General features: G+C 38.5%; 1 protein-coding gene across 4 annotated transcripts in view; it reads left to right on the plus strand.

Annotated features, from left to right (window-relative positions):
• gdpd5b (glycerophosphodiester phosphodiesterase domain containing 5b) overlaps window positions 1–20,951 on the plus strand; it is a 75,545-nt gene that overhangs the window by 35,830 nt on the left and 18,764 nt on the right. For all 4 annotated transcript variants that reach the window (XR_009816602.2, XR_009816603.2, XM_061972740.2 and 1 more), the window contains exons 3-11: window positions 1,304–1,407; window positions 7,080–7,173; window positions 7,264–7,323; window positions 7,671–7,769; window positions 11,085–11,178; window positions 15,396–15,541; window positions 16,346–16,428; window positions 19,563–19,713; window positions 19,858–20,079. Coding sequence is in view for 2 of the 4 variants with exons in the window: in XM_061972740.2 (XP_061828724.1) it covers window positions 1,304–1,407; window positions 7,080–7,173; window positions 7,264–7,323; window positions 7,671–7,769; window positions 11,085–11,178; window positions 15,396–15,541; window positions 16,346–16,428; window positions 19,563–19,713; window positions 19,858–20,079 (1,053 nt within the window). In the remaining 2 variants the exon portion in view is untranslated. The remainder of the gene's footprint in view (window positions 1–1,303; window positions 1,408–7,079; window positions 7,174–7,263; window positions 7,324–7,670; window positions 7,770–11,084; window positions 11,179–15,395; window positions 15,542–16,345; window positions 16,429–19,562; window positions 19,714–19,857; window positions 20,080–20,951) is intronic.

Here is a 20,951-nt window from a genome sequence, read left to right on the forward strand (position 1 = left end):
CAAAACTCCTTAACTTTAAAAGCCACGTCGCTTCAATGATAAGGAATAAAAAATAACAACTTTTATCAATCAGTGAATTATCATGGCGTGCAGCGGAAGAGAAGGGGGAAGAAGCTGTGTCGACAACGCTGTGGATACACTTCCTAAATTTTTCAATATTGCTTGTCTATTGCTTTCTTTGGACTCGTATTGAGCTACAAAAACTAGAAAAATGCTGTAAAAAGGCTAAAACACATTGGAAAAAGCATTGCGCACGGTAACTACTGCCCTGTTGATCTGAGACCAATCAGCCAGCCCACAGTGGCTATGCTGCCGGGCACAAAATGGCTGCACTGCGAGGCACACATGCATGGATGAAATGTTTGCACCCAAAAGCATATTTTTTTACGATCTGTGGTTCGTAAATTGAAAAGTTTGTATAAAGAGGGACTGGCAAATTTAGGTTTCACTGGAGACAGTATGTAAAAAAACACTAATTTAGTAGCAACACACTGTCAGAGACAAAGGTGGAAAAGCACAACATTAGCATGAAAGCTACAGACACACAAAACATCAAGTTTATTATTCCGGCATCAAGACAACATTTTGGCCTACATTTGTACAATTGTGAAATTGTGTTTAGAATGTTTTCCCGACTAATTCCATGTATTTATTAATAAGCCAAGGATCTCTATGCGCATGTCGCTGCCAGCTCGATACGCAGTGATTGTAATGTTCCGATACATTTATATTGCCGCTATGTCGCTCTATGCCACAGGGTCGAATAAATGCCAGCCGTGCAGAATGCTAATGTGATGTCAAGGTGGGGCGGGAGGGGCAAGCCTTGTCTCCTCTTCAGTTTGTGCAGCAAACAGGAAAAGAGAGTTTAAATCCAATTTTACAAAAATATATGTGTGTCTCATCACTTGAAAAGTAAAAGTATGCATGTTGACTTCTAATGGCTATGGATTAACATGTATTGGGTATACAGCAATTAATAAGGATTCAGACACTCTTTATCAAAAAATAAAGGTAATATTTGACTGGCGTCAAAGTGTGTGAAAAAGGAAGAGAGTAATTAGCTGCACGGGAAGGTTTAATAAGCAAAGCGAATAAGGGAATACTTATTCAAAAAAGGTCAGGAGCCAGATTGACCCCAATGTCCCAAACATTGGCTACCTTTTGGAGAAAGTTCCATTCTAATTAGCTCTGGTATGATAAAGCTGTACTCTTATTAAGTACTTTGAACATATTAAAAAAGTCATTTCTTGGAGCACGAGTCAAGAGATTCTTCAGTTGGCCTGTGTTTTGTGTGTGTCCACAGTGGGAGCTGCTGTGGTCCCTCATCCTTCTCTTCACCTTCTGTGCGCTGCTGGTCTGGTTTTACTTCTGGTTGGAAGCTCGCAATGACTACAGTGAGTTCAACTGGTGAGTAAAGTCACTGTGTTATTTGCTTGGGCTTTAAAATAATTTAATCCTCGTCTTCTCTTTATTCACAATGCTTCTCTTGCTTTCTAAATCTCCTCCTCCACAATGTCACCTTTTCCCTCTTTTCATCCACTGCAACCTCTCCTGCTATCCTTTTCCCACCGGACCTTTCCTTTTCCCTCCCCCTTTTTTTTCCTCTTACCCTTCAGTTACCCTCTCACATGTTTGCTTTTTCGGTGTCACCCTCTTCTCTCTCTACAAAGAAACACGTCTGCTCGTATCAGCAGATGCACCCTTGTTTTATTCGGGGGGGCAGCATGCCATTCCTTTTTTCAAGAGGAAATGTCAAGTAGGCCTGCCTTTGAGATGATAACAGTAAGAGGGACTTAGCAGCAGGGATTGTCCCTTTCTATCTGTAGTGTAAATGCATCAGCAGGTGGATCCCTTTATCAGCCTGACATTGCAATTAGTATGTCAAGTAGAAAGGACATGCAGTTGAACCTACCAGAATAGAAATGGAAATATTCTGTTCCAGTGTCAAACTCTATACATTAGAGTTGGCAATGTACACAATACTCAATATAAATGATATAAATTTCGCCGTTGAAATAGCTTTTATTACTATTGTAATATTGTGATAATGCATGTCGGTGACACATTCTAGCTGTGTTCTACAAATCTGAGAGTGATAAGCAAACAAAGGCGTCCTCCACACAATATAGCAAGACAGTGGCAAATGTCCCTAAACAGCTTCTGATTCACTAATCGTCACCTCCATTGTGGCAAATAAATTGTGTTCATGATAAGTTTTATCATCACTGGAGGACTAGGGGACAAGGAATAGCTAAACACCGTATGAAGAAACAAGAAGCCAGGCTAACGCTAAAACTAGAACTCTTGCATGTAAACTGAGGTGGGCTGATCAATACTATATACCGTATTTTCCGCACTATAAGGCGCACCGGATTATTAGCCGCACCTTCAATGAATTACATATTTCATAACTTTGTCCACCAATAAGCCGCCCCGGATTATAAGCCGCGCCTACGCTGCGCTAAAGGGAATGTCAAAAAAACAGTCAGATAGTTCAGTCAAACTTTAATAATATATTGAAAACCAGCGTTCTAACAACTCTGTCCCAAAATGTACGCAAATGTGCAATCACAAACATAGTAAAATTCAAAATGGTGTAGAGCAATAGCAACATAATGTTGCTCGAACGTTAATGTCACAACACACAAAATAAACATAGCGCTCACCTTCTGAAGTTATTCTTCATTCGTAAATCCTTCGAATTCTTCGTCTTCGGTGTCCGAATTGAAAAGTTGCGCAAGCGTGGGATCCAAAATGGCCGGTTCCGTCTCGTCGAAGTCATCGGAGTCAGTGTCGCTGTTGTTGTCCAGTAGTTCTGTGAATCCTGCCTTCCGGAAAGCTCGGACCACAGTTGTGACCGAAATATCTGCCCAGGCATTTACGATCCACTGGCAAATGTTGGCGTAAGTCGTCCGGCGCTGTCTGCCCGTCTTAGTGAAGGTGTGTTCGCCTTCGGAGCTGTGTGAAAAAAGCCACCCGGCCTCTTCGCGTAAACTTCCCTTAACCACTCGCTCATCTTTTCTTCATCCATCCATCCCTTCGAGTTAGCTTTTATGATGACGCCGGCTGGAAAGGTCTCTTTTGGCAAGGTCTTCCTTTTGAATATCACCATGGGTGGAAGTTAGCATGGCAAGCTAGAACCACAGTGAAGGATGACTTCTCATTCCCTGTGGTGCGAATATTCACCGTACGTGCTCCCGTTCCACAGTGCGGTTCACAGGAATATCAGTTGCTGTGAAATACGGTAGTAATCCGTGTGCGGATGGAGAGATTGCGTCTTTTTATGAACCGGATCCTTGTCGCTTAGTAGGAGCCATTTTGTGGTCTTTACAGATGTAAACAGGAAATGAAACGTACGGTGATATCCGCGCGTTTTTTCTTCTTCTTCCGGGGGCGGGTGGTTGCTTACAGTAGAAGAAGAAGCGCTTCCTGTTCTATGGGGGCGGGTGCTTTCCTTGGCGGTTGCTTGCGTAGAAGAAGAAGCGCTTCCTGTTCTACCGGGAAAAAAGATGGCGGCTGTTTACCGAAGTTGCGAGATCGAAACTTTATGAAAATGAATCGTAATAAAGCGCACCGGGTTATAAGGCGCACTGTCAGCTTTTGAGAAAATTTGTGGTTTTTAGGTGCGCCTTATAGTGCGGAAAATACGGTACTTGGTATAGTTACTGTTTATATCTGTATCAGTATATTATCAAAACTATAATGTAATAACTATAATGCTAATTAGACTGATATTTTTTAATTATTATGATTATGCATTTATTATTAAAAAAAATTATTTTTGGAACTGTTTACAAATGCAAGAAATAAGAGCCAATAGTAGTATTTGCTTTTGTTTAGTTATTTTGCAATATTGACTTTAATATACATTTTGTATGTAATAAAAAGGAATCATTTAAACACGCATTTTCAGAGCTGTAGAGCACACCGGGGTTTTAGCCGCACCCACCAAATTTCAAAAGAAATAAATATCTTTACATATACTAGCCGCACCAGACTATAAGCCGCAAATATATACAGGTAGGAAAGATTTTGTTTATTTACATATCTTAATTGTTTCCAAACGGTGCCTGTCACACGGCAGTATAACAGCTGATCAAACTAAACAGAAGTCATTGTCATGGACCCACTAGCTGCAGAAGCTACCATAGCTCTCAAATCAGCTAAACAAACTCAGTAACTCCACGGTGACATTTTGGTAAATTTACGAAACTGAAACAATACAAAAAGAATGTCATTGTACGTTAATAATACTAACAGACACTTGTAAAGGTGTTAGAATATTTGTTAACGCTAATGACGCTAGCTTGATTACATTACAATAGCACATACAAATATGCATGGGACAGTTTAGTAAATATGAATTGTTTTAGTTATATTGTAAAACTTACAAACGTTGTATGAATGAAGAATCATTTCAAGCAGAGATGCTATGGATGAATAGTAGACGAAACAAGACATATACTTCCGGTTCAAGGCACGAAACCGGAAGAATGTTTTTAACCCGCAGCACCTGCAGTGAGCAAACTCGTCCAAACGAACGGCGCCATAGCACAAACAATAAAACACCATTTCAGTGTCTCTGTCGGTGTTATATGAAGACTATTTGTCAGTCAGTTCAGTTTCAGTTTATTTTGAAAATGCTTACAAAACAAATACAATGTAATACATTACATATTTCCAGTTGTTTCAATACGTCATGTCCGAAACGGAGTGAGAAGAAGCAGAGCATATTTAATCCTAGCCCTTTTGTTGAATACAAAATATTATTGTTGTCCATAAAATAGCTGCACTGTTTTATAAGATGCAGCGTTCAAAACTTGGGGAAAAAGAAGCGGTCTATATTCCAGAAAATGCTGTAATTGATATTGTCGGATTGAGGTTGTGGTTGAAATTGAATGATTTAATGATCCTGAAATGTTTAAGTATGAACATTGATATGGCCAATTTTGGCCCTGAAACTACTTGGTATTGGTTTGACGCCCATAACTAATAGTTTTAATAAAATAATACAAATGGAAATTATGCAGTATGTCACCACATACATCAGCAGCTAAATTAGGAACCTTTGTAACCCGTTTTTGAAGTGGTTCTATTATCTTTTATATGTCAATTAGGGATGTTACTATAAACTGTATTAATGATAATGGGTTAGTGTTACCTTTTTTAATTAAAATGATCGAAAAACCGGAGTTAAAAGCCGCACTTTGTTAAAGGGGCCATATTATGCAAAACTAACTTTTCATACCTCTTGGTACCTGCTGTTTTGTATTTGGGATCTGCATAAGTTCCAACAATTTGAAATCAAATCATGAAAACATGGCTGAGATATTTATAAAACTATCTTGCCTCCCTTCATATTTAGGCCAAACGAGCCGTTTAGAATTTGCAAAACCTGTGACTTTTTTTTCGCACCAATGAAGTCAGCGGATTATTCCTAAATGATATCTACCCAAAGTGCTTTGCGCAGATCCACCATTGTAGTCCGACGCTGTAGTCAGTAAATTCCTTTTTTTTCTCAAGCCTCCTGGGGAAGGCTGGCTCATACATACACATGAATCCACAGCTGTTGCCATTTCTAATACAAAGTAGTGTATAATTGGAACTTAATTCGTCCCTAGACTTGCGATGGAAGTGCTAAAAACTAAAACAAAGATAGCGGGGAGAATACACTGTCGAAATAGAGACACGTAAATAAGAACATACGGTCAGAAAGCAGCTTGAAAACAGGCTGGATAGTGTTTTTACGGTGTGTTCCACAGACCACTAAACAGAGTAGGACACCAAACACCTGCGATAACACTAATCAGTGAAGGATAAGAAACACAGAACATGCAAAGTAGTGGGCTTTCTAACAGTGGGTCTATTTATTTAACTTACTTTTTTAAATCCTAATATTTCAGTATGCATTGTTTGAGCATGTTCAACTATACTGCAATAATAATAATAACTGTGATACAATAACTATGATATGAAATCTTTATATCGTTGCATCTCTAATGTCAAATAATGTATTATGATATTGTCATGGCGAGGCACTCCAAAATATATCGCAATACAGATTTACGATCATATCGCTCATCCCTACTGTACTTGCAATATTTTACAACAACTGTGATATAAAGGTGTAATGTAATATTAGACCTGAAAACAATATTGTGTGTTTGTGCTTTAAAATTCTTTAAAATTAATCATCACCTCCATTCACATACTAACATGCACACTAGTCTAACCTGGAAGTGACAATGATTTTATTCAAGAATTCAAGGTTGGTATATGACGACCAACACATCCCACTCTCCTTGGTTTTCTAAGCAAAACAATCGTGATTGACATTGCTTTGTAGAATCCTGCAGTCGGAGTGTGTATTCACTAGTTGGTGACACAAAACAGACGTAAAGAAGAGAGATAGAACAGAGGGAGGATTTATTTATGATGTCAACGTAGACATATTGTACTGTGCCGCCTGGACAAACATAAATATACTGCATCTACCTTTAAGCTTGACCACTTTCCTGTGTACAGTAGACCCCCATTCTTTTATTATTATTATCGTCACCAATTTAGACACTCTACTGAGCAACCAGGACAGAGACACAGTAATACAATAACTGAATACACAACCATTACATTTCCTTTCTATGGTCGTCATCATATTTCTCCTCTCTCTGCCATAGCTGGTTCAACCTTTTATGGTAGCAATGCAAAAAAGTATTTTGGTCTGTGTAAGCCCAGACTTCTTTAATTCTTAGAAGACTTTACCAAACAAGCATTAATATAACACTCCCAGCAGTGTCTATGGTTGCTGATGCTCATGGTCTTTATTGTAATAATAAAGCATCAATACCCGTATGACTTGATAGTCTGCCTGCAAGCCACATATGAATAACTTCAACTTCCACTTCTTGTTCTCAACCACAACTTGCTGCAAATGCGTAAATTCACAGTTGGGATTGAGAGGCAAAATTTAATCTAGGCAGCAATATTATTTCCCAGGGCTTTCCTCCAGTTGTTGTTATGGATGAAATGTGGGCGAGCGCTCAATATGTCAACTGTTATAAAATGTCTCATTGCTGCAGGTTCCTCTACAACCGCTCTGGCGAGTGGAGCGATGGCACCGTTCCAATCATGGCCACGACCGCTGCTGGCTTCACCTACATAGCCTTTTTAATGGTTCGTGCCGCCCACAAATATTCCATTTCATCTTCTGCATTTCCCCCACAGCAACTACAGTTTGACATATTTGTGTGTTTCCTCTCGCAGATTTTAGCACTTTGCCACGTTGCACTAGGCCAACAGCTGAATTTGCATTGGCTTCACAAGGTAACGGGTTTACTGTTTTGCTTTTTAATGTGTCAGTGCTGGGAGAAACCCTACAAATGGTCCTCTGCCTCATACTGTGTATCTGTGTATGTGTCACTTGGTGTAAACGCTCATTCACGGATGGCTGATCTCATCTTCAACTTGCAATTTGCGCCTCCGTGTCACGGGGAGGTCACGAAATCCTTGTAACAGTGAATGTCATCAGGGAGCGTGATGTGGGTGTGGAGAACAAACAAAATTGGGGATGTCGTGAAAGGGCCACAAGCCACTCTGGGTTACAATGTGATAGATGTGTGGTCCATAGTGATGGTTTGATTCATTCTCTCGCTCTTCTCCTGTCCACACAGATAGGAGTCACCGCGGCTCTGCTAACAACCGTTGTCGGGGTGATATCCATCAGTCAAACCTGGCAGCACGAGTGGGACATCATCCCCATCTCCTTGCAGGTCAGCTATGCAAAAACAAATTTAATAGTTTAAACTTTAGCCTCAAACTCTGATACTTTAAAGGGGACCTATGAAGAGTGTTAATAATTTCTGACCTGTAAATGTTACAATGTTGGATGCTCGTGTTAAACAATGTCAACGCATCACATCATAAGGTTCATGTATTTTGGCGTGAGCTTGCACACAGTTTTGGATGCCTCTGTTGGCGAGGTTTTGCAGTCTGGCTACGTTGTGAGGTCACAGCGAGGTGGACGTACTTATTTGGACATTAAGTCAAGCTGTCAGCCAGAGGGGGAGGAGCTGCTTCAGGCTATGAGGAAACATAAGATAAGGTAGGATAAAATATTATTTTCATTTAATCGTGGCATGCGCATAACACCGTCATGCGACATGCAGTGACATAAGTGCTGCTAAAAACAGCGTTTATATGCTCTCTTTGAATCGATTGGCGAGTGTGCAGGTTTACCTGATGGTGTGACTAGGTGAATCCATATAATGTTTATGAAGTTTATTTTGGACCGTGTCTTGGAAAAATATTGTGGTGACGACTTCAATATATATATTTAAACAGTGTACATTTTCAGAAGATAGTTTTGGAGAGGGTGGGGTGTGGTTTTGGTTGCAATCTGGAAACGCCTCCAGAAACCAACATCTTGGAGCAAAATGTACACCAAAGTGTATCCAATACATATCAGAGTTGTGTATAAAGAGAGTATGGCCAACTAAACAGGCGCCATGACTGCTACCAAAGACTCCTGTCATTTTGACGTTAGTTTTTCTGACAAAAAATAAACCAAAGTAATACATCTATATATAGTTTTAAACATACTTCAGCTCATAAACTTACAATAAAACATGCTTTTATTTTGTGAAAGTATAATTATGCAGCCGTATTTGATGTACTCGGCTGCTACATCCCTGCCATGTTTTGTGACCAGCAGGCACTCTAACACGAAAAAAATACACAGAATGACCAAAAAATAACTTATTACCCTCCTTTTGCCAAAATCTTCATTAGCTTTGGACCAACGATCACGGAGAAATTGTGACTTTTGTGTGAAGTATGTCAACTGTGGTGTCTGCCTCCAATGTATTTGTAATCACTGTATGCATCACTCATTATGTATTATTTTAACTGATCTTTATTTTTTTGTAACATGCTAAGTGAATAAGTGTACTTTTGTATTTATTTCCCCATATTTCTGCACAATAACTCAGATATGGTAACTCTACCAAACAGTAGAGAATATGGAGTGATTTTTGGTCCAGAACATATTTTGCTTTATTCATTATTGACTTATTTCTTGCCACTTTGTTTTATATTTATTATGATATTTCCAATTCATTTTTCATCCTTTATTACACCCAGAATTTGGTTTCTTTTACTCATTCAATGTCTGTCTATTTGTATTTCTGGTTGACTCTTCTGCTGCTACCGAATCAAATAAATTTAGTTTTACTTGTCTACTTGTCTTCTTTCCGGGTTGTGGAGAAAGCGATGTAAAAGCTTTCCACAATTAGGGTGGAGCAGCCCCATGCTGCACAACAGGGCATTTTTACACGGCAAAAAACTAACAAGGAAGCGCCGCAAACACATAGCATCAGCTCAAAGTTAGTAGCAGTCATGGCGCTCTGTAGTCAAGTGTGTGCCTTTTGACCAATCATTGAGGAGATCGCCTAAAACCAAGTTGGCCATACTCTTTTTATACTTGACATATTATCTAGACCACAATGAAGTGTTTTGAATGTTGATTAAAATCCTCATAGGTCCCCTTTAAAATGCATATATGGTAAATGCGCCAGGTAACGCCTCTATTCGAGTCTCCTAAAATTGCCAGGTGTACGGTCTGCAAAAGCAAATGAACTCTAATTAGTGCCAGTCCCCTGATAGGTTTAGATCAGGGGATGCCGTGAGTTTGTGAAACCTTCTGAGACACTTATTAGGAGCTATATAAATAGACTTTGATTGATTGATGATGTAGTCTTTTATAAACACCACAGAATTGGCAGTAACTGCATTCGAACTTCAGTAGATACCTCAACTTACAAGTGTAATTGATTCTGTGACGGAGCTCTAACTCAAAACACTTGCATCTGAAAACGTCAGCCATTGAAATGAATTGAAATCCCCCCTCTCCCAAACACCCCAAGTTTAACATGTAATATGCCTTTAAAAAATAAAAACATGTATTTTAAATAATATCGTTTGAGAAGCCATACAATATAATATACTACTAACAAGTACAGTAGTTTTATAAAGTAATGTAACAATAATGTAAATAATTGACCTTGGAAAGTGGACTTCTACAGTATCTCCTTCCAGCTGCTTCTCCATCAAACACACCATCAGCAGCTTCTCCATATTTTCATGGCTATATGTCCACTGTTCAGATTTTTTTCTAACATCCTTCGCTGGCGTTTAACTCATTCTGTTTCAGTATAGTGTAGATATGCTCAAACTCCTTCACCAAGTCGAAGACATCCTCAGTCATGTTTTTGATGAGTTATTTCTTTATTTCAATGAATATCATCTCCTTCTTCTCAGCACTGTCCTTCACACTAACTCTCTTCCCTGTCATGCTTGGAAAACAAAGTTATGTCCATCTCTAGCTATAAACTAATGCTAGCGAGTGAGACCAGAATGTTATGGTCTCATCTGGTTCATATGGTTCACTGTGACATTTGCTTCACCAACTAAAGCATAACAGTTGACCGCTCTTATCTCAAAACACTCTTAAGTTGAGGTACCACTGTATTGTATCAGGTTTTATCCACCTCTCCATGCGCTTCAAGACATTGGTAGCACTACTTTGCTGTTGGAGTGAAACTAACGCATGTTACACTTGCCGTACTGTTTCCAATGAACTCATCAGTACCATGAATGCTGCATTTTGTTCCTTGCTGCTATTACAACATTGGTTATGTTGCTGTGTTGTGCAATATGCATGTTAATAAATTACAATGTGGTCAAAGATTTTGCACTCTCTCATGCACTCCAAATCATTTTGCAAATTTGTATATGATTTGAATGCGTACTTGAACCAGATGAAGGGGTATGGGAGTGACTTTGCAGCTGTGTGTTAACGCCTGACAGTCCTGTAATTAGTATGCCCTTGAAACTATTGCAGCACAGGAATGTGTAATGTGCAATTCAACTCAAACTGTTCCGTTTGAAAAGGAAATGCCTCCGCAAATTATAGCCATTATCTCCCAGAAGTGTTGTCAAGTCTACTGTATAATTCCACTAAAACGTCTTAATCTCGCTCTCTGCCTTGTTTGGGTGTCCTAATCCATCCTCCCCATTCTCTCCTCCAGGCCACAGGGCCGTTCCTGCACATCGGCGCTGTCGCTGCGTTCACAGCTCTGTCTTGGATCGTGGCCGGACAGGTGGCCCGTGCAGAAAAAACGTGTAAGTCTCTCTCATTCGATGTGACTGACACACACTGTAAGGGTGTGAAATGATTAGCGCTGTGTCGACAGAGGCCAAGACCTGCACTCAACGTGCAGGCGCAGCTAACGAGCATTCCTTTAGGCTCATGTCAGACAGAATGGATTCGCACTGACCCACAGGAATCCGAGTATCTCTTAGTGTGTGTTCACATGATGGTTGCAACTTCAAACAGAATGTTATGTTTCACATGCAATTTAGTCATTTCCTTACAAGTCACACCCATAAACCTTGTAGACATTGCTGGCCTGGGAATATTTACCCTCATGTGAGCGCAAAACATATTTCGGAGTCACTTTATCTTCGTTTTAAAGCAATACATGTGATTGATGAGATGGAAAGGTTTCGTAAATTGCGTATTTCCTTGCACACTTTGACGTTCTCCCATTACACACACAGTTGACCTTGAATCAAATACACTCACAGGTGCCATTGCTCAACGCTAAAAGAAACCCTATCAGACGCACTGGACTACATTTACTTAAATTGTAGTATTTTTTCCTTTTTTCAACAGTTTATCTTCATTTCGTAGCGTGTCTGTTGGCTGCACTGTTTCCAGTTTTGGTATGTTGGATTTTTTGTTTTGTCCAATTAAATTTCAGCTCCTTTGTTGCCCTGACAATGTAATCTGCCCAGGGCCTTCAGAATCAGTAGTGCAGGCCCGATTCTACTTAAAGTACCAGTAGAGTGGAAAAGCAAGTTGCCTCTATATTTAAGCTATTATCATATATATCTGATTTATGACACCTAAAGACTTCCAAAGTTTGGGAGTAAATAGATATGATCAAAATTGTATCAATCTCTCTGAGATTCTAGAGCCATTTTGAGAGATAGAGTTAGCCAGTCCTCTGATCGTGTGACGTGGTTCCTACTTCCTTACCAACAACAATGCAAATCATGCACACTTTGAGAGCCAATTACGGCTACTTTGGGGCAAATGATGGTTGAGAACTTTATATTGTTGATCCTGAATATAAGGAGGATGAGCTACAGGTTTTAAAAGTTCTGCTGAATAGATCCAGCTGGATCATAGCAGTACTACAATACTTAGCAGTATTGCTAAGTGCAAAAAAAGAAATACAAACTACAAACATAATAAATCGATTGCTTTCTGTACAATGTCTGCTCTCACTGTGATGACGACTGATAGGATGTCCATATGTTCACGTTTAAATGAAGAATTTATTTTAATCCACAAGAAGGGTTAAAAACATTTGCTGCTGACAGTGTTTTCTGTTGTAATTTTTGTCTCCATCTCCGGGTATGAATTAAATGTCACAGATGAACAACTTCTAGATTCTTCGAGATTCATAGCTAATTCTTCCTATTATTCAGACGAGAGGCTTGATTTGTAATCTAGAATAACTTTTGACGAGCCGAGACGCGATGCAGCAGTAGCAGAAACTGCAGCAAACAAGAAATTGCTGGCTCGCTGCTGCAGTGCTGCATACGCTTCTTCTTCTTCTCCCTAAGTTTTACTGCAGTTTGTGTCTTTATATGTTGCATTACTGCCATTTTTAGTTTAATTTAATATTTACATGAAAGTCTCTCCTTGAGTCCAGTGCAGCATAAACTACTCTCGATTATCAATGCTAAAAGGACTTTGTCCATGTTAGCGCTTATAATAACAACATTACTAATATTTGATTATTATTCAGACCACGAGATGTAAATAGAGTATTGTTTGCAGGTTTTGAATAGTTATTTAGACAGTTTTGTTAAAGTTAAAGTACCAATGATTGTCACACACACACTAGGTGTGGTGAAATTATTTTCTGCATCACCCCCTGGGAGGTGAGGGGAGCCGTGAGCAGCCCGGGAATCATTTTTGGTGATTTAACCCCCAATTCCAACCCTTGATGCTGAGTGCCAAGCAGGGAGGTAATGGGTCCCATTTTTTATAGTCTTTGGTATGATTCGGACGGGGTTTGAACTCACAACCTACCGATCTCAGGGCGGACACTCTAACCACTAGTTTTGTGGGCAAAATCGAGAGCCCCCATAGACTCCATTGTTAGCGGTCTTTTTATTTATATAGTTATTTACGACTTGGAATGCATAAAAAAAGAAAAACATGTGTTAGTGTCTAATATAGGGATTGTGAATGATAGATAGCACATCTCTTTCTACACCTCTTTATATAATTTTTGCGCATTTCCAGTATGACTGATCTGATAATATGGTCAGAATGCAGAAGCGTTCTTCCAGTGACGTCAATCTACGGAAATAGCCGGAGGTATTCGGAGCGGAATATTCAAATTGGCTGACTGAATTTGTGGTATTTTGTGATGTTTAGACAGCTTTTTTGTATTTTTTGCGGATTGTAAATACAATTGGATATGGTTTGTTGATACAATGAAAAACAATTAGATATATGAAGTCAACTTCTTTTTCCACTCTACTGGTACTTTAAACTATAATAGGCTAGCAATGCAATGCAATTTCAGATTCGCCTCTTTATAAGTTGCCACTCTAACATAATTTTCCGGGAAAAGTTGTTAGCAAAAATATTTTGGAAGATGAAAGGTTAACTTTGTTTCTTGCTTCAATAATAATTATATTCATTTCTAATATGCAAAATTCCCTATTCTCTTTAATGCCACGCCTTGCTGTATGGCGTTTTTGTAAAGAGTAGTACCTCAACTTACCAGCTTAATAGGGGTGTAGGAAAAAATCCATTCAAATTCAAATCGCCATTCTCACGTTGTACGATTTTTTTATTTTTTTATTTTTTGTATTAATCAATCCAACAAAACAATACACAGCAATACCATAACAATGCAATCCAATTCCAAAACCAAACCCGACCAGCAACACTCAGAACAGCAATAAACAGAGCAATTGAGAGGAGACACAAACACGACACAGAACAATCCAAAAGTAGTGAAACAAAAATAATATTATCAACAACAGTATCAATATTAGTAACAATTTCAACATAGCAGTGATTAAAAATCCCTCATTGACATTATCATTAGACATTTATAATAAAAAATTAAATAAAAATGAACAATAGTGTCACAGTGGCTTACACTTGCATCGCATCTCATAAGCTTGACAACACACTTTGTCCAATATTTTCACAAAGATAAAATAAGTCATCTTTTTGGTTCATTTAATAATTAAAACAAATGTACATTATTGCAATCAGTTGATAAAACATTGTCCTTTACAATTACAAAAGCTTTTTACAAAAATCTACTACTCTGCTTGCATGTCAGCAGACTGGGGTAGATCCTGCTGAAATCCTATGTATTGAATGAATAGAGAATTGTTTTGAATCGGGAAAATATCGTTTTTGAATCGAGAATCGCGTTGAATCGAAAAAATCGATTTATAATCAAATTGTGACCCCAAGAATCGATATTGAATTGATTCGTGGGACACCCAAAGATTCGCAGCCCTAGCGCTTAACTCAAATCACTTGTATCTCAAATCAACGTCTCCAATTAAAATTAATTGAAACTATTCAATTGGTGCTTGCCCCTCCCAAACAGCACCATTTTAACATGTAACATGCCTTCTAAAAAGAAAAACAAACTTTGAGATAATATTGTATACATACAATACCATAGATTAAAATATACTACTAACAACTACAGTAATTTTTATGAAGTAATGTAATAATAATGTACAGAATTTACCTGGACTTCTACGGTATTTCCTTGCAGCTGTTTTTTCGACACACCCACCATCAACAGCTTCTCCATATTTTCATGGATAAATGTCCACCGTTAAGATATTCTAACATCCTTGGCTGGCGTTAGATTCATTCTGCTTCAGTATGGTGCGGACTAGCAGTGATAACAATCCATGCTTGGTTATGTTTTTGATCATTTCATTTTTTTAATTCAATGAATATCATCCACTTCTCCTTCCCAGCATTGTCCTTCCTACTTACTTCTTTCCCATGGTTGAAAAAACAAAGCTTTATTGATCTTCAGCTATAAGCTAATGCAAGCAAGTAAGACCGGATGTTTTAGTTAGATCTGTTGGAGTTGAATTTGACATACGCTATGCCAACTAATGGTGGGGATTCCAGTAGACTCAGTGCAACTATGGCATGGTAGTGCAACATTGTGGCCCCCAGGGTAGGCTGGTATTGCTTTAAAAACTTGTAGTGTTTTTATCTATACTGAAGGTTCCCCGTTGACGGTCAAATGTGTGCTGTCCCGCAGCGTTCCAGGTGGTGGTCATGCTGCTGTATCTTGCCATGTTACTGGGCCTCTACGTGGTGCCGCTGTACATCACCTCCCCTTGCATTATGGACCCTAGCAACCTTAGGCCTCGCCCTGATGTTATTGGCCACCAGGGGGTCCCTATGGTGAGTTCCTAAGTGCGGGAAAACCACATACTTGTACTTCTCTGATGGTGTCTTGTGTGTTATCAGCAAAAGCCTTCATCAGTGCAGTTCTTCTATACTCCCTGAGGCTGTTGCGCCAAAGGAAGCTCCAAATGAAAACATTTCAGTTCTCTTTCAGATTTACAACTTTCCGGTCAATTGGTTTCCGCAATGCAGTAAATAGGAGTAAATCAACTCTAGTATATAAAGTAGTATCTAATCATTATGGGCATGGTGAAGTGCCACGCTGCAAGTATGATGCCTGTCTAAACAGTTAGTTTTATAGCTTTTTAAGTGAGCTGAAGTTGGATTTATGCACTTGGCTCAATATCCCGCTTTGTGTTACGCAACACTCTGATGGGAAAAGCGAGCCGGCATGTTCACGCACACACACAAAAACACTCACCCTGCTATTTGCGGTTATTTGTGTAAAGCGATCGATCCTCACAGTGGAATCTAAAATTGGGAGAGAGTGTGTGACTGTGAAAGTCCCTCTGAGAAAGCACATATCACATGAGTGGCCTCCACGAGGTCACAGTATTGATCATAACATGTTCTTGTTTTTTTTCCCGCTCGCAGGCTGTGTTATCCATAGGAGGATTATTATTTTCTTGCAAGTGATGTTTAACCTGCTGGGACCTATTAATCCTAACCGAGTTAATTTGTAATACAATAGCTGATGTTATCGAGACTATTTCAAGAGTAAAAGGAACTCACCATTAGAGACAGTACATGTGGTGAAATGAGATAAAGTGTGAATTTTTGTGTTTTATCGGGTGATTTCAGCTTGCTCCAGAGAACACCATGTGGTCCTTTCAGCGAGCTCTGCAAATGAATGTCACTGGGCTGGAGGCCGACGTAGCTATCAGGTACCCAATTCACCAGGTTACCGTACATGCTCTGATATATTCAATCTCCTGAAAACACAAATTTACACTGCACTTCGAAAGCATATATCTGCAGAGGTGGGTAGAGTAGCCAGAAATTGAACTCAAGTAAGAGTACTGTTACTTTAGAGATTTATTACTCAAGTAAAAGTAAGGAGTAGTCACCCAAATATTTACTTGAGTAAAAGTAAAAAGTATGTTGTGAAAAAACTACTCAATTACTGAGTAACTGATGAGTAACATACACACACATATCATATATATACATATATACACACAAACATATATATATATATTTATAAACACACACACACACACACATATATATATATATATATATATATATATATATATATATATATATACATACACACATATATATATATATACATATATATATATACACACACACATATATATATATATATATATATGTACATACATATATATATATATATATATATATATATATATATATATATATATATACATACATTGATATATACAGTATATAATTTATATTTATTTATTTTGCCGTTTTTGTTTGCATGTTAAAGGTGTTTTAATGAATATACATGCATGTTTAACACATATAGATTCCTTTCTTTCATGAAGACAAGAATATAAGTTAGTGTATTACCTGATTCTGATGACTTGCATTGATTGTAATCAGACAGTAGTGCTGATAACGTCCACGTTTTCAAATAGAGGAGAAAAAAAGTTCCTCCTTCTGTCTAATACCACATGAAAGTGGTTGGTTTTTGGCATCTTATTTGTTCAGCTTCCATATTCGTTTTTATACACTTTACAAGAAATACATTGGCGGCAAACTCCGTAGCTTGCTAGCTTGTTTGCGCTGGCTTTCGGAGACTCTTATTTTGAAAGCGCAGGCGCGATGGAGCGGCACTTTTATTGTGAAGACAGGAACTGTGCAGCCCTGCGATGAGGTGGCGACTTGTCCAGGGTGTACCCCGCCTTCCGCCCGATTGTAGCTGAGATAGGCTCCAGCGCCCCCCGCGACCCCGAAGGGAATAAGCGGTAGAAAATGGATGGATGGATGGAACTGTGCAGTCAGTCTTTAGGCTTTTGACGGGATGTACGGTTGAAATGGAAAAGGGTCTTTTTTCCTTCACACTTTTGATTGATTGGAACTTTTATTAGTAGATTGCACAGTACAGTACATATTCCGTACAAATGACCACTAAATGGTAACACCCGAATAAGTTTTTCAACTTGTTTAAGTCAGGTCATGTGATCCCTGGCTCTGTTTGATTGGTCCAACGTCACCAGTGACTGCATCTGATTGGTGGAACGGAGTGAACGTCACCAGTGACTGTATTTGTTGAAACGCAGGCACTTTGAAGGTCTGTCTGACAGACCAAAACAAACAAAGCGTGTATTAACAGATCGATAAAAATTAGTAGCGAGTAGCGAGCTGAATGTAGATAAAAGTAGCGGAGTAAAAGTAGCGGAGTAAAAGTAGCGGAGTAAAAGTAGCGTTTCTTCTCTATAAATATACTCAAGTAAAAGTAAAAGTATGTTGCATTAAAACTACTCTTAGAAGTACAATTTATCCCAAAAGTTACTCAAGTAGATGTAACGGAGTAAATGTAGCGCGTTACTACCCACCTCTGTATATCTGTTATAAGTAGGTATGTCCGATAATGGCTTTTTTGCCGATATCCGATATTCCCATATTGTGCAACTCTTAATCACCGATACCGATATCAACCGATACCGATATATACAGTCGTGGAATTAACACATTATTATGCCTAATTTGGACAACCAGGTATGGTGAAGATAAGGTCCTTTTAAAAAAAAAAAAAAAAAAATGTAATTAAATAAATAAATTAAAAACATTTTCTTGAATAAAAAAGAAAGTAAATATAAAAACAGTTACATAGACACTAGTATTTAATGAAAATGAGTAAAATTAACTGTTAAAGGTTAGTACTATTAGTGGACCAGCAGCACGCACAATCATGTGTGCTTACAGACTGTATCCCTTGTCGACTGTATTGATATATATTGATATATAATGTAGGAACCAGAATATTAATAACAGAAAGAAACAACCCTTTTGTGTGAATGAGTGTGAATGGGGGAGGGAGGTTTTTTGGGTTGGTGCACTAATTGTAAGTGTATCTTGTGTTTTTTATGTTGATTTAATTTAAAAAATAAAAATAAAAACGATACCGATAATAAAAAAAAACAATACCGATAATTTCCGATATTACATTTTAAAGCATTTATCGACATCTCTAGTTATAAGGTTAGTGTTTTCATACATACTGTACACCACTGTTGTCTTAGTAATTGTATTTAATCAAACCTTTTCTAACACTCCACGCAACAAAATAGTAAAAGTATGTACTTTATGCCATGAACTTAGTATTTTGTATACCTACCACTGTCCTCTGTTGAACTAATTTCACTTGATCAAACAACATTGGACACTACAAATATCATAGCTGGGTCTATGATTCCTGCTGATATCGTATTGGAATAATTTTGGTACCAGCCAACACTCAAGGCTCCAATATTTGGTTTTGTATCAGATTAGATTAGATTAGATTAGATTAGATTTATTGGTCCCCTTGGGGAAATTCATTGTCACTGCCGTACATTTAAACACTAGACATTACACATCACACACAAAAAAATAACAAAAAGACATCATACATGACTAACACACATTTACAGGCTTGTCAGACAGGTCGGCCGGGCCTGCTGTTAAGGGCGGCTATAGCTTTTTCAGAAGTGAAAAAGTTGTCATGACACCATTCGACTCTTGGCATTCACAGCTGCTCCTGATGGAGTTTTTGGTAACACCGCAAGATGGTAGTATGTGATTATCATGAGTGGTAAGCATCCAGCAGCTTCATCTGCCTCTGCGTGCGCTGTAAAATGTTGGTTTGAATCCCGTGCATTGCCACACTAATTCATCAGCAGTATTGTTGCTGATTGAGCAATTTGCTCCTTACCACTATTACAACAATGTTGTGCAATATACTTGTTAATTAATCACCAGGTGGTTGAAGAGAGCTGCAATTTCCTTTCCAATCGCTCAAATGACCAATAAACCTATTCCCAATGTTGTTTCTTAAAACAAGCGTCGACGGGGTTCCGTTCCTGATGCGCGACTCCACCCTGCGCAGGACCACTGACGTTGAGAAGATGTTTCCTGACAGACCAATGCAAGACGCCTCATTTTTCAACTGGACCGATCTGCAGCAGCTCAACGCAGGACAGTGGTTCCTCAAGGTGGGACAGCAGTGATGTCACGTAATCGGCTTTGCATTTAACCTTCTGTACATGTTTAAGGATGCCGGAGATAAAGTCATGCTTGGATACTCATGTAACAATAATTACATTTTTTTAAAAAGGCTGTTTGCTCCAATTCTGCAGGACGACCCCTTCTGGACGGTGCAAACCTTGTCCCCCCACGAGAGGAACCTGATTGCCAACCAGAGTGTGTGCAGCCTGGAGCAGCTTCTCAAGCTGGCCTCCTACCATAACACCAGTGTGGTGTTCAGGCTCAGGAGACCCCCTGTGGGACATCCCTGCTACAACAGCTGGATCAATGACACCCTGCAGGCCACGCAGCAATCTAGGGTTCCTCAAAGTCTGGTTGGTATCATAACACTTTAGTACAGGGGTGTCCAAACTTTTTCCACTGAAAAATGAAAGCACGCGGGGGGCCATTTTGATATTTAAAATTTTTAAACCCAAACAATATATATTTTAACCCTTAGGCTCCTCTCAATTTTGTTGACCACTAAACGTCCCAAAACCCAAAAGTTGTATTTTTTTTTTTTTTTCTATAGATCAACTTCAGCCATTGCCATAACGTTTTTTTAAATGTTTTTTTTCCCTAAAGACCGACCCTGTTTTTTATTGCAAAAACACAAAATATGCAGTATTTTACACAAAACATTTTTCAAAGTGGAATATTTGATGTGAAGTAATTGGACCCTTGAATAGGGAAATAATTAATAACAACTTTGCTTTTGTTGCATTATTATTTGATGGAATGACAGTTAAAAAAAAATCACACTAAAGTATCTCAGTTAATAAAGTGTTTTTTTTTTTTTTTTTACTTGTAACACTTCAATATCTATAGATCAATGTCAGATCTATCTGTTGCCGTAACGTTTTTATTTTGTTTTAGTTTTATGCCTTTTTTTTTTCAATGAAAACAATTTTTTTATGGCAAAAACAATATGCAATATTTCCCCTCAAAACATTTTTCAAAATGCAATATTTAATGTGAAGTAATTGGAGCCGATATTAGGTAAATAATTCATTACAGCATTGCTTTTGGTTCACTTCATTATTATTATTTGAACAATGACAATGTAAAAATTACACTATCGCTTCTACTTCCGCGGAGTCTCGGTGTGTGTTTAAGAGCGCAATGCTGTTGGAGGAGAAAAATATTTGATGTTGCGTTTTCATTTTGAACGTGCAACTAGCGTCCTTCCGTTAGCTGCTGGGACAGA

Source organism: Nerophis lumbriciformis, linkage group LG17 (assembly GCF_033978685.3).
Source record: "Nerophis lumbriciformis linkage group LG17, RoL_Nlum_v2.1, whole genome shotgun sequence".
Taxonomy (NCBI): Eukaryota; Metazoa; Chordata; class Actinopteri; order Syngnathiformes; family Syngnathidae; genus Nerophis; species Nerophis lumbriciformis.